Raw genomic sequence first — 14,970 nt, forward strand, 5'->3', positions numbered from 1 at the left:
TAGGGACTTTTTTTGTGTGCGCACGACGGAGTCTTGCTCTGTCGCCCAGGCTGGAGTGCAGTGAGCGATCTCGACTCACTGCAAGCTCCACCTCCTGGGTTCATGCCATTCTCCTGCCTCAGCCTCCTGAGTAGCTGGGACTACAGGAGCCGCCACCACGCCCGGATAATTTTTTTGTATTTTTAGTAGAGACAGGGTTTCACCTTGTTAGCCAGGATGGTCTTGATCTCCTGACCTCGTGATCCACCCGCCTCGGCCTCTCAGAGTGTTGGGATTACAGGCGTGAGCCAGTGCACCTGGCCATAGGGACTCCTGCTTGCACATTTCAGTGTGTTGTCAGGTGCTTGGGTTAATTGAGGTTTGAAGCTAAGTTGTTAGACTTAATAGGAGACTTTGGGACATTTAGGAGACTTGTGGTAATATGAACAGACTCTAAAGGAATAAATTGGATGATGATGAGGTAGTGGAGAAAGAAAGTGTTGCCCGTTTTTTGGCCCAAGTTGAAAGAAAATGCAAGAGGTTGAATCAGTAGTCTGCAGAGAGAAGCAAGCTTAAGGATGAACATTAAAGACCAAGGTCAAGCAGCCAATAGAAATGGGCATTAGGAGGCCAGGCACGGTGGCTCACGCTTGTAATCCCAGCACTTTGGGAGGCTGAGGCCGGCAGATCACGAGGTCAGGAGTTCAAGATCAGCCTGACCAACATGATGAAACCCCGTCTCTACATAATACAAAACTTAGCCAGGCATGGTGACACGCGCCTGTAATCCCAGCTACTCACGAGGCTGAGGCAGGGGAATAACTTGAACCAGGGAGGTGGAAGTTGCAGTGAGCCGAGATCGTGCCACTGCACTCCAGCCTGGGTAACAGAGTGAGACTCCGTCTCAAAAAAAACAAAACAAACCAAAAAACCAGACATTAGGAAAGGGCAAGAGGAAAGGAAAAGAGGGTGGGGAAAGGAAGAGGGAAGAGGCATGCTCTAAACATTTATACAGATTAGAAACTACAGGGTGACCATAACGTCTGGAAATAGGGGCAAATGGTGATGAGTGTGGTTCAGCGAGTTAGTCCTGTGGTTCCATGAGTAAGGTAGTTTCTTTTTATTTTTTTGGAGACAGGATCTCAGTTTGTCACCCAGGCTGGAGTGCAGTGGTGTGATCTTGGCTCACTGCAGCCTTGACCACCTGAGCTCAAGCAATCCTCCCACCTCATCCCCGCCAGGTAGCTGGGGCTACAGGCACACACCACGCCTGGCTAATTTTTTTGTAGAGACAAGGTTTCACTGTGTTGCCCAGGCTGGTCTCCAACTCCTGAGCTCAAGTGCTCCTCCTGCCTCAACCTCCCAAATGCCAGGATTACAGGCATATGCCGCCCAGCCTCGTAAGGCAGTTTAATGCTATGTGCAAAAATCGTAACATGGTGCAGTAACACATTCCAATCAACTCCTGAACACGTACGTGTGATTTCTCTTAATGTTCGCTGACCAAACCTGTAACTTCAGCATACCTCATGAGACAAACTGTTCTAAAATTTTGCTTCCAGGATTTCCAGTTTCCAGAAGCAAGTGACTAAGATACTAGGTAGGCATTTAACAGTTGTCACATCCAAATTTTGAATTCAGGGACTTTATTTTCTTTGAACCCCCACAGCCAGCTTGTTTGGCGGCATCAGAATGCAGAACTGTTGCTGTTCAGTTGAAAGCAATGCCATCTAGTGGTGTGTGTGCAGCAGGTCAAATGTTAAGCGTAGGTTTCTAGTAGAAAGTAAATTATCTTTAGGGCTTGCTAAAAAAACATGTTTCAAGTTTGCCTTAACTGCTAAAAAGGGCAGCTACTAAAAACTAGGACTCAAAAACCTATTTTTAGTTCTTCCATCAAAATCTTACAAATAGAGCTTCAGTATGCAAAGTATTTCTTGCAGTTAAATCTGTACATTACAAAATGTCTCTGGGTGTTCACAAGAAACTGATAATGTTGCTGGCTGCCTCTGGGGAGAGAACTGAGGAGCAGGATTTTTCATTGTATAGCTATAAAATTTTTATGCATATGACTGTATTGTTTAAATATAAATACGTTACTAAAATTTTTCTTACACAGGTCATGAATGAAAAACTTCAACACTGCATGGAACTAACAGATCTAATGCGGAATCACCTGAATGAGAAGAGGGCACTCCGCTTGGAGTGGATGATTGTCATCCTCATTACCATAGAGGTAAGATGGAAGTGCTGTGTACTGTAATCAGTTACCATCTCTTAACAAATACAGGGGCTATGCTAATAAGATAGTTTGAGATAGAAAATTATTAGCAGGAAAGAGGCTGACTTTGTTATCATTACTGTTTGGAAGTTTCAAATTACTATTTTGCAAATACATTAAAAGTAATTTTTGAAAAGGTTCACTTTTTAAAATTTGACAGTGGACCTCAAGGTTCTGCATTTTTAAAGACAGCATTTGGAAAAAGTTCTGTTAATTTATAATGTACAGCTCAACATCAAATCAAGCATCCATGCTTCCAATTCACAGCTTGCCATGCGAGAAAGGGCAAACATTTACCTTACTTTGGGAGCATTTCTCATTAATCAGAATCTTGGAAGTCATTTTAGTTTGTACCCATAATTTGCCTGTCATGAAATAATTCTTACTTTTTATTCTAAGGTAATGTTTGAGCTGGGACGAGTATTTTTCTGATCAAGTGATAACCAAAGTGTCACTGCAAGAGGTTCAGGTTCTACAATCAAAAAATAAATGTTCAGCCGGGCGCGGCGGCTCATGCCTGTAATCCCAGCACTTTCGGAGGCCAAGGAGGATGGCTCATTTGAGGTCAGGAGCTCAAGTCTGGCCAACATGGTGAAACGTCTACTGAAAATACAAAAATTAGCCAGGTGTGGTGGCACACGCCCATGATCTCAGCTCCTCGGGAGGCTGAGGCAGGAGAATCTCTTGAACTTGGGGAGGTGGAGGTTGCAGTGAGCTAAGATCACGCCACTGCACTCCAGCCTGGGCGTCTCAAAAATAAAAATTAATGTTCACTAATGGGTGATCATTTACTAGGTGTTTAATCAAGAAATTATCTTTTTCAGCCCCCAATATATCGTGTGAATAAAAATGAATCTAGTGTTTACATCACTGACAATTCAAAAGGAAAATATTTCAGTTAATAACTCTGGAAAACCTTACCATCTAGGAAATCTTGGCAGATACTTTTTAAAGCCAAAGGACTTAGGTTTTAGACACCACAACTTAACCTATCCCCAGGGAATCCCATCATGACCCTGGCTAAGGGAACCATACAGGAACTCAAGTATTGAAATCAATATATACAGGCCGGGTGCGGTGGCTCACAGCTGTAATCCCAGCACTTTGGGAGGCCGAGGCAGGTGGATCACAAGCTCAGGAGATCGAGACCATCCTGGCTAACACAGCGAAACCCCGCCTCTAGTAAAAATACAAAAAAATTAACCGGGCGTGGTGGCAGGCGCCTGTAGTCTCAGCTACTCGGGAAGCTGAGGCAGGGTGAACCCGAGAGGCGGAGCTTTCTGTGAGTTGAGATCACGCCACTGCACTGCAGCCTGGGCAACACAGCGAGACTCAGTCTCAAAAAAAAAAAAAAAAATCAATATATACAATAACAAGACAGGCTTGTTATATGGCAGAGATGAAATCTTAAATACCTATTTTAGATGGCATGATTTGAGTATGGCTGTTCACTGGCACCTTTTATTAATGCTTTGTCCTTTCACCAAGTTAGTCACAATATTCTTCCCACATTTGTTTCAGACATATTTTGGGGAAATTTAAAAAATACCAAGCACAAAGAATCTAACATCTACATATTTACCTCCTTGGGTTGACAACATTAAAAAAAAAAAAAAATCAAATCTTTATCTTCATTGCCTTTTATGCATAACCCCTCATGCCCCACTATAGTCCTCACTTGTCAACTTTTTTTTCACACATATCCTTTTGTTTTGCAACTCACTTAACTGCTACACAGTATTATACTTGAGAATACATTCATCTGATGGACATATTTATTTGCAGTTAACAGTGCTAGGATAAACATCTGATGTCTTCCAGCGAGATTTCTTCAGTAGCTGTCTTCCATTTGAGGTACCTGCCTGTATGCCAAGGGTACCCACAAAAATTCTCCAAGGAGCATACAGGCACGAATAGTTCAAGAATTGCTTTTTAGGATGGGTGTGGTGGCTCACGCCTGTAATCCCAGCACTTTGGGAGGTCAAGGTGGGAGCACTGCTTGAGGCCAGCAACCCTGTCAAAATAACTTTAAAAATTGCTTTCTAGATGAAGTTCCTCCTGATTTTCATAAAAAAACATACCTGTGTACACACCTGCAGTGTATCCTGTTCTTACCATCGTTCCTTATCACACACAAGAGGCATCTCTTCACCTATCCTCAATAGTTTGGTCCACTATATTCAATAACTTTTAAATACATTAAATCTATTTGTCAACATTTTTGGAAAGCCACAAAAACAAGAGAAGAATTTGAAAGATTGCTAAATGCAACCCTCCTTTAATTGAGGCCATTATGTTTTCTCCCATTTTTTTTTAGGAGGTACAATTCCAGTAAAATTTTACTGCAAGTATCAATGTATACAATTTGCTGTTTTGGTCAACTAATTAGTAGTAACAATGTGAAATAGTCCAGAAAAAAAACATGAACATTTGATGCCTTATGGTTACAGCAAATTAAATACTTCAAGTTCTATAAAAAAATTTACAAGAAATGAAAGGATCAAAAGAGGTTCACAAACATTTATTAGCATAAAGTGTTGTAAAGGAACTGCAACACAAATACATTTTCAAGAGGAAAAACATTTGCATAGTTCACCTATGTTTACATGGATCATGGTGGACATCAGCTCAGTACACTATTACAATGCACTAAATTAGAAGGGCTTTCCTTAAGTAACAAAACAGCTTTATTTTAAAATACCAGTATTTATGATACACTGGCAATTACATCTTTTTCAACTAATCTTATGATTCAAAACTTAAAGTTATGAAAGTTTAAAGAATTGTTTTAGTTGTAACGTAAGTAAAAACTTTCACTTAATAAAGTAAAAACTTAATCTTAAGACCACCACCTCTCTAAGAACAAAATGACCAAGAAATTACACAGAGTATTTACAGCCTAAAGTAAGTACATTCACCACTGGCTCCCAAAATCCTCAAAGTGGTATCTAATTTCTATCACACATGAGAGCTCACTGATTAAGACCAACCTGGATTTGAATTGTTTCACCACAAATTCTTGCTGTTATAACCTTGGGCAAATCACTGAACCTCTTGGGCCTCAGTTTCCTCATCTGTGGAGTAGGTTTAATTATTAAACTAGCTCACAGGTTGCTGTAAGGATTAATGAAATATGTGTGAACAGGAGGGTTTAATTATTAACCTATCTCACAAGGTTGCTGTGAGATTACCTCCCAGATGAAATGGAGGCTAAATCAAATTCCCAGGAACCATCTTTGAATCTTTAAGAAATATAACTGAAACTTACAGAATAGATGTTACTGAATCCTGCACTGGAATAGAAAGGTTAATTTAAATATAAAGCAATATTTTCACTGTATAAAACGGTTGGCTCCTCAGTGCAAGCCCAAAAAGGCTTTTTTAAACGACATATTTTTGCATATACCAAACAGCAGTGGCCAACAGGTATTCTGTGGTGCCTTCTTGGATAACCATAGCAGTCAGAAGCAGACTTTTTTTTTTTTTTAAATACATAAAATCAGTATCTTTCTAGTTCTACCATTTAAAAAATAAACCGTATTTGCCTATTTTAAATTACTGTCCTGTCTACTACCTAAAGCAGGTTTTCCAAAGTATGGTCCTCAGACCAACTGCATCAGCAAATACTCAAGACTGTCCGTTAATATTACTGACTCCTGAGTTCTACACCATACTAAATCAGAACATCTGGGACCACAGCTAGGAAATCTGTTTCTTCTAATTCTCCAGGAGACTCTTAGGCTCCCTAAGCTCTGAGAAGCACTAACTTAGTCTATGTATTGGTTTATACTCAGGTTACACAGATTTTAAATAATTCATTAGCACTCTCTTGCTAAGTACTAATCTCAAGTGACTCACTTCTCTCTTTCACCAACCCAATCTCCTCAGACCCTGCTCTATGCCTTTACAAAGTACATGTGTTGGGATAAGGTGATGTGGATGAGAAGTAGAGGGAATTTTTCCAAATCCAACTATCTAACTTTCAGCCATCTCCATTGGTTCTGAATTGCCATTTTAAAGGAAGGTTTTAATGTCACCATTCTAAATTCCCTTCCCTCATAGAGGGTTAATGAAACAATTTTTTTTCTTCTTCTTTTTTTTCTTTTTTGAGATGGAATCTCACACTTTTGTCCAGGCGGGAGTGCAGTGGAGCCATCTCAGCTCACTGCAAGCTCCACCTCCCAAGTTCATGCCATTCTCCTACCTCAGCCTCCCAAGTAGCTGGGATTACAGGCGCCCACCACCATGCCCGGCTAATTTTTTGTATTTTTAGTAGAGACGGGGTTTTATCATGTTGGCCAGGCTGGTCTCGAACTCCTGACCTCAAGTGATCCTCCAGCCTCAGCCTCCTAAAGTGCTGGGATTACAGGCATGAGCCACCACGCCCGGGCAACAAAAGTTTTTAAAGACCACATTTTCACTTTCTCTGAACAATATCAAACAAAACGTGGACTTTTAAATGTTTTAACAACAAAACCTTTCCACATCCCCTAGACTGTTAATCTGGGAAGCATGCAGCATTGTAAAACTGACTCATACTCATTTTTTCATCCAATTCTACAATTATTTATTAGAAATTACGATGCGCTACTCTAAGATCTAAGACACAGTGCTAAAGATGACACACAGGGCCTCTGGCTTTCACGAAGTTTACATTCCAATGAAGACAGCAGGAAAACTAAGTAACCTGCTTATACACAGATGCTCTATAAAGAAAGCTAAGGCTGGGTGCAGTGGCTCATGCCTGTAATTCCAGCACTTTGGGAGGCTGAGGCGGGTGTAATCACCTGAGGTCAGGAGTTCGAGACCAGCCTGGTCAACATGGAGAAACCCCATCTCTACTAAAAATACAAAGTTAGCCACGCATGGTGGCATGTGCCTGTAATCCTAGCTACTGGGGAGGCTGAGGGAGGAAAATCGCTTGAACCTGGGAGGCGGAGGTTGCAGAGCTGAGATGGTACCACTGCACTCTCCAGCCTGGGCAACAAGAGCGAAAATGTGTTTCCAAAAAAAAAAAAAAATCTACACAAGAGGTGTAGAGAGGTGATGTAAAAAGTCAGGAAAATGGAACAGACTAGTTAAAGAACTTAAAATTTACTTCAGATAAAGACATCACCAGTTGAATTTTAAAAACTCAAAACAGTAGAGATTCTGGTTAAGTAGAAACTCGACTTTTAATCTAGCTTCTACACACAAGGCTTGGGAAGTTGCTTACTCTTTTTTTTTTGATACTGAGTCTCGCTCTGTCGCCCAGGCTGGAGTGCAATGGCAGGATCTAGGCTGGTTGAAAGCGCCGCCTCCCAGGTTCACGACTCCCAGGTTCACGCCATTCTCCTGCCTCAGCCTCCCGAGTAGCTAAGACTACAGGCGCTCACCACCACGCCCGGTTAATTTTTTGTATTTTTTAGTAGAGACAGGGTTTCACTGTGTTAGCCACAAAGGTCTTGATTTCCTGACCTTGTGATCCGCCCGCCTCAGCCTCCCAAAGTGCTAGGATTACAGGCGTGAGCCACCGCGCCCAGCCAACTCTTAACAATTTAACAAAAACTAACAATGGAATTCCAATCAAATCTAAACCTCTAGCCACAAAACCTTAAAATCAAGGTGCTGATCTTAATCTAAAAACCTCAAGTGGTTTGGGTTCTGGTTACCTTAGAGATTTTGACTCTAAGAACCCAACAGCAATTAAGATTAGCTGAAATACTTGGCCGATGGTTCACTACTGAAACCTGATGAACTGGAATCCTCTGATTTTGTCTCTTTTCAGACAAGGTGACCAACCATTCTGGGTTTTTTGGTTTTTTTGGTTTTTTGTTTTTTGAGACACAGTCTCACTCTGTCACCCAGGCTGGAGTGCAGTCACAATCTTGGCTCACTGCAAGCTCCACCTCTTGGGATCAAGCGATTCTCCTGCCTCAGCCTCCCAAGCAGCTGGGATTACAGGCGTGCACCACCATGCCAGGCTATTTTTATTAGAGACGAGGTTTCACCATATTGGCCAGGCTGTTCTCGAACTCCTGACCTCGCGATCTGCCACCTCAGCCTTCCAAAGTGCTGGGATTGCAGGCATGAGCCACAGCACTTGGCCCCATTCTAGGTTTGACTGGGACCAAGGGGTTTCCTGGGAGCAGCCAGACTTTCACTGCTAATACTGGAAAAGTCCTGGGCAAACCAGGACTGGTCACGCTATCTTCGGCCACATTTTAGAAACTGATACTTTAACAGCCACCTTTTTCAACTCTGGACTTTGCGGCAACTCTACAGAGCTTTAATATGGATCAACTACTAAAAACAAGAACCTTCCCTAAAGAAAAGCATGTTAATGTCACACACGGTTTTTACCAATCAGGTGGAAGTAATTTTTCCCTATAAATTTTAGCATTTTTTTACTTTTAAACACAAAAATCATAAGCCAAACACTACTTGAAGAACTGTTAATGAATTCAGATTCACATTTAGGAAATAATGATTCAAAATTAAAATATCTTTAAAGATCAGTTTTCAATGACTGATAGATATAACAACTTGCACAAATCGCTCTTAACCCAACCTGGCTGGGTAAAAGAAGCCAGTCTGCAAAGGCAACATACTGTGTAATTCCATTTATGTAACATCCTAGAAAAGGTAAAACTATAATGATGGACAACAGATTGGTGATAGCCAGAGGTTAGGGGTGGAAGAAGCACAGGTCTATAAAGACAACAAAATAAAGTGATAGACCTGGCCTATATTCTCGTGTTGGTGACTACACAAATAAATACTATGTTAAAATTCACAGAATGCTAATACTGAAAAAAAAAGTCACTTTTACTACGTAATTCTAAGGTTTTTTTATCAGTGATTTCAAAAATACACTAATGATTTTATCATTTACTGAGGTACTGTGCTACGCCCCCTTCCTGTTTTGTTTTATATTCACCCAATGTTATGAGATAATTATTATTAACCCTATTTGAGGAAAAGAAACACTTGAGGCTCAGAGGTTCAGTAACATGCCCAAAACCATACAGTGTGTAAGGGATGGACCACAATTCCGACCCAGATCTGATGCCAAAGGCTATATTCTCAACCACTACCAAACACTACACTACACTCCCCTCTGTTCATAAATATCAACCACTCTGTCCCTCCCAATGACAATATCAGGAGGCTATTGTTTCCTTATTCTGAACTCAATACACTATTGATAACGTGAACATAGGGAGAAGCAAAACATGATTCTACAGCAGTGATGTCCAACTGAACTTTCTCCAATAATAGAAATGTTTTATATTATGTGAGCTGCCCAAATATGGTAGCCTCTAGCTACAGGTGGCTACTCGGCACACATGGCTAGTGTGACACTGAGTTGAACTGGACAGCACAGTTCTAGAGAAATAATGTGACAAGAATGTACATGCCACAGAAAGAAGCAATTTATTAAATTATGATGGTAACTCACCAACAATAAAAGGAAAATAATTCAAGGGAGATGTACAGTAAAGGAATGAAGCTAAAAAATGCACCACCCCCAAAGCACGTCACAAAACTAAGTCTATCCTTTTATTTTTTATACGGAGCCTTGCTCTGTTGCCAGGCTAGAGTGCAGTGGCACCATCTCTGCTCACTGCAACCCTCCAACTCCCTGGTTCAAGCGATTCTCCTGCCTCAGCCTCCCAAGTAGCTGGGATTACAGGTACGCACCACCGCACCAGGCTAATTTTTGTATTTTTAGTAGAGACGGGGTTTCACCATGTTGGCCAGGATGGTCTCCATCTCCTGATCTCAGGTGATCCGCCCACCTCGGCCTCCCAAAGTGCTGGGGTTACAGGCGTGAGCCACCGCATCTGGCCACTAAGTCTATCTTCTGAACACCTGCTCACCCTCCAAGATTCAGCTGAAATATCAACTTTATCTACACACCCACAGCACTCTGCACATGTGCAATATAGAATAAATTGTATAGTAAGTTTATCTGTTTTTCTCCCCCAGTGGACCGTGAGCACCTGAAGAGCAGAGATGAGTATTCATACATGCACCACCAGCATCCAATACCTATATCCAGATGCTTTCTGCAACAAACACTTTTTTCACTCAGTTTGAGTGGGAAAATGATCATCTTAGATCCTTTAACTACAAATTCAACTCAATTCTGCAAGCATTTGAGTACCAGAAGTATACATAAAAAGAGGTACCTGCCCTCAAGGAGCTTACAGTGAGAATGAGGGATACAAGATATAGGTAGACAAATAACAAGTAAAAAGGGTAATCAAAATTAATTGCGTACCAACAGTACTTTAGGACAGAATAGAAACCGTCAGGAATCACAGTGGTAAGTGAAAACTGAAAAATGATTTAAGTAGCCATTATCCGGACGGGCACAGTGGCTCATGCCTGTAATCCCAGCACTTTGGGAGGCCAAGGCGGGGAGATCATCTGAGGTCAGGAGTTCGAGACCAGCCTGACTAACATGATAAAACCCCATCTCTACTAAAAATACAAAAATTAGCCGGGTATGGTGGTACACGCCTGTAATCCCAGCTACTTGGGAGGCTGAGGAAGGAGAATCACTTGAACCCGGGAGGTAGAGGTTGCAGTGAGCCAAGATCATGCCACTACACTCCAGCCTGCACAACAGGAGTAAGACTCCATCTCAAAAAAAAAAGTAGCCATTATCCCATTCTGTGAAGCAAAGGAGTAAGATAACTTATTATATCCCAACCTATTATTTAGAAAAGCCTAATGGATTAAAAAATAATTTTAAGGGAAGTCTTTAGAAATTTATCCTGCCTTCACTCACTACCAACATCATCCTATTCCTTGTATCACTAAGCTAAAACTAGTCTTAGAACAAAATCCTTCCAGATCAAAAATCCTATGAAAATTTCACAGCATAAAGAAGTGTAGTCTTCTTTACACTTTCACACTTAAATTCTCATCAAGTCACAACATCCTTCTGGGTTCTCAAAATGGGCTAATTGGAATTAGTTTGCACAGTACATCTCATGGTGAGTATACAGGCAGCATCTGGAACAGTCTGTTCAAAGTAGTTTGAAATCATTTAATAAGTACATTTTCTGTTTCCTCTGAAAATGAACAGGAAGGGTGCTAGTATGAGGAATCTAGACACCAAGCATTATCTGTATTTTAAAGCATATTATAATATGGAGGTCTGCAAACTGGAAGACTGGCAAACAGTTATACAGCATAATTTCTTAATTTTCTCATCTTTATCAGCTCACATGTTATTCATGACAAAGGTCAGAGAAAATTTGTGAGATTTTCCTAGAGTGAATGACCTTGGGCTGCTTAATTATTTGAGCCTGCTTCCTCAAATTGAAGATTGAGAAGGAAGTGTGACTAGATGCCCTCAGAGAGAAAAACTGAACTAAGATAATTACTTACAGGTTGACTTCAGCATGGCTTTTGGTTCAATCCTAACTCATCTTTAAAATAGAAAAACAGGCCAGAGTGGTGGCTCATGCCTGAGATCCCAGCACTTTGGGAGGCAGAGGCAGGTGGATCACCTGAGGTCGAGAGTTCGAGACCAGCCTGGCCAACAGAATGATACCCCCATCTCTACTAAAAATACAAAACTAGCCGGACGTGGTGGTGGGCGCCTGTAATCCCAGCTACTAGGGAGGCTGAGGCAGGACAATCACCTGACCTCGGGAGGCAGAAGCAAGGCTGCAGTGAGCTGCGATCACGCCACTGCACTCCAGCCTGGGCGACAGAGCAAGACTCCATCTCTAAATAAATACGTAAAATATAAAGTGGAAAAACATAAATGTGGCACCTATTAAAATATGTCCATAATTCTTTGATACTCGTCCCTTGAGTTTGGGCTGGACTTAAGTGACTTGTTTTTAATAGAATACGGCAGAAGTGATAGTGTGTGGCCTCCTCTCTGCTCTTGCTTGAGTCACCTACTCTGGGGGTGGCTAGTCTCTGCCATGATGTGAGGACACTCAAGCAGTCCAATGAAGAACTTCCACTGTCAGCCACAGCCGACTTGCCAAACGAGAGCCACCTTGGGACCTCATGAAAAACCCTAACCCAGAACCACCTAACTAAGCTACTCCCAGATTCCTGACCCACAGAAACTACATGAGATAAACACAAGTTTATTGTTTTAAACCACAAAGTTTTGGGTTAATTTGTAACAGCAAGAGAATACACCAGTATTTTTTAAATAGTGGGTCCTGAGACTCGTTAGTGGTTGAAAAAAATCCATTTAAGGCAGCAATATCAACTTTAAAAAAAAGAAATAGAAGATAGTATATTACTCTTAATACAAGTACTATTTCCTAAAAATTTTGTTTTACATGTATGCGTATACTAGGTACAATTTAAAATGTGTTTCTTATAACTACAGCTGAAAACATTAAAACCCACAAGTCTAATCAGTAGGTTTAAAACAAAAAGCTCCCTAAAGCATAGGGAGTTCCTTCAGGGACTCTGGTCTCAATAACAACCAACTATAAAACAAGCATTTTCTATAAACTTTATGACCAAAGCAACGAAATGTAAGACACTCTCACAATACATCTTTCCTGATGTATACACTAAGCTTGATACACAACACACAGGGCATGGTTATCTGCCCTAGAGTTTAATGTTTAACATGTAAAAGTATGTCATTTTACTAATTTAAGAAACTACTCGACAGGACTTCCTTCATAAAATTAGTGAAAAATGCTGCTTTGGACTCAAACCGCATTTATTTTTTCCCACTACTATTATTATTATTATTATTTTAATCAATGTTAAAGGAAATTCCATCTTCAACCTAAGCACACACATATTCACAAACACAAGAGATCTAGTACTATTAAACTGTTTTCTGGGCTGGGCACGATGGCTCACACCTGTAATCCCAGCACTTTGGGAGGCTGAGGAAGGTGGATCACAAGGTCAGGAGATGGAGACCATCCTGGCCCACATTGTGAAACCCTGTCTCTACTTTAAAAAAAAAAAAAAATTAGCCGGGCATAGTGGCAGGCACCTGTAGTCCCAGCTACTAGGGAGGCTGAGGCATGAGAATCGCTTGAAACCAGGAGGCAGAGGTTGCAGTGAGCCGATATCGCGCGACTGTACTCCAGCTTGGGCGACAGAATGAGACTCCATCTCAAAAAAAAAAAGTTTTCTGCTCATTGTCCAAGTCTCATTGGAACTATTCTCTTCAGAATACAAGCAAGTGCATATTTTTATGGTTGTGTCTCAGCAGAACACAAATCAAAACTTTCAGCAACACCAGACTCTGCAGAATATTCATGCAATCTTTTGATGAATCCACTCAGATTGCTTGCACTGTGATTTTCTTTGAAGTAAAAAGTGTTAAAAACTATTTCTGAATTCCTAATTTACCAGATTCTCAAAATACCAAAATAAATTGGCACATAATCAAAGAGTGATTTAACTTTTTTTTCCTTTTTAGATAGGATCGCACTCTGTTGCCCAGACTAGGGTGCAGTGATGTGATCATGGCTCACTGCAGCCTCGAACTCCTGGGCTGAAAGCGATCCTGCCACCTCAGCCTCCCAAGCTGAGATTATAGGCCCACACCACCATGCCTGGCTAATTCATTTTTTCTAATACATGGGATTTCCTTATATTGTCCTGGCCGATCTGCAACTCCTGGGCTCAAGCCATCCTTCTGAAAGTCCTGGGATTACAGGTGTGAGCCACCACGCTCAGCCTTTTTATTTTTCTTATTACTGTACTAGGGACATTTGTGACTTTCCCACAAGGAGACTTAGTAGAGAACTGAAAGCTTCCCTTGGCCCTATCCTGAAATACACTAACTAGCTCTTACTTGCCAGGGCTGTTTTCTCCTCAACCCTTACAGATGTATGTATCCATATAAATGTTTCTATTTCAACAAGTTGTAGAAAATATACAGTCTGTATAGCTCTCTTTATAATGCTATTACTTGATGATCCTGACTACAAGTTGGAATTATCTGCATACTTGGCAAAATTCAAGTGTGGCAGCTGCCTATGCCTCAAGAGAATGAGCAGCAAACCAGCCCAGTCCTAAATTTGAGTAGCAGCTCTTCAAGAGAATAGGATGCACTTGATAGGCTTTCTTTAGGACTCATATTCAGTTTCTGGGCTTACCCCTGGGGGTTTCTTTCTATAAGCCTAAATAGAGTGTAGCGCTAGGAAATACTCAGTGATCTCAAAAATAAGCATAGTTACTTTGACTCTTACTCTACACACATAGGCAAATTTCTGCCCAATGGTATCAAGTTTAGCATTAGTTATGCCCACTTTTTCTTTTATTTTTTTCTTAAATCAGTATCACTCTTCACATGAGCACTCCACCAACACCGTAAGGTTGAAAAATTTCAGAATAAAAGTCCAAAAGAATTAAGAACCTACAGATTTCTATGATTCTCTACAAAATAATCAACATCATTTTAGTTTCCTAATAAGATGAGATGGACCTCAATACTCAAGTCAATCCAAGGAACCAGGCATGCCAGTGTGAAGGCCAACTTTGATGTTCCAGTGACAGCGGTGCAGTAGAATACTAAGATCAGAACTTGGTTTTGGAGGCAGACGTTTACTCACTAAAGTCACTTATCTAGCTGATCAAAAAAACAGTAAAGGTCAAGGCAAGTGTACACTGAATCTACTATCCATCTGAGAGCCACTGAAGCTACACAGCTGCTTATTTTGTCTTCAAAGAAGGAATTAGTCATCAGTACCTGCAGGTATAACTAGATTGCT

General features: G+C 41.0%; 1 protein-coding gene across 2 annotated transcripts in view; it reads left to right on the plus strand.

Annotated features, from left to right (window-relative positions):
- The window catches only part of RMND1 (required for meiotic nuclear division 1 homolog), a 46,322-nt gene extending 43,196 nt beyond the window's left edge, over positions 1 to 3,126 (plus strand). For both annotated transcript variants that reach the window (XM_008007580.3, XM_008007583.3), the window contains 2 exons: positions 2,096 to 2,212; positions 2,657 to 3,126. In XM_008007580.3, coding sequence (XP_008005771.3) covers positions 2,096 to 2,212; positions 2,657 to 2,689 — 150 coding nt within the window. In that variant the 3' untranslated portion in view covers positions 2,690 to 3,126. The remainder of the gene's footprint in view (positions 1 to 2,095; positions 2,213 to 2,656) is intronic.
- Positions 3,127 to 14,970: the final 11,844 nt, after the last annotated feature.

The sequence above is a fragment of the Chlorocebus sabaeus genome, chromosome 13 (assembly GCF_047675955.1).
Source record: "Chlorocebus sabaeus isolate Y175 chromosome 13, mChlSab1.0.hap1, whole genome shotgun sequence".
In the NCBI taxonomy this organism is placed as follows: Eukaryota; Metazoa; Chordata; class Mammalia; order Primates; family Cercopithecidae; genus Chlorocebus; species Chlorocebus sabaeus.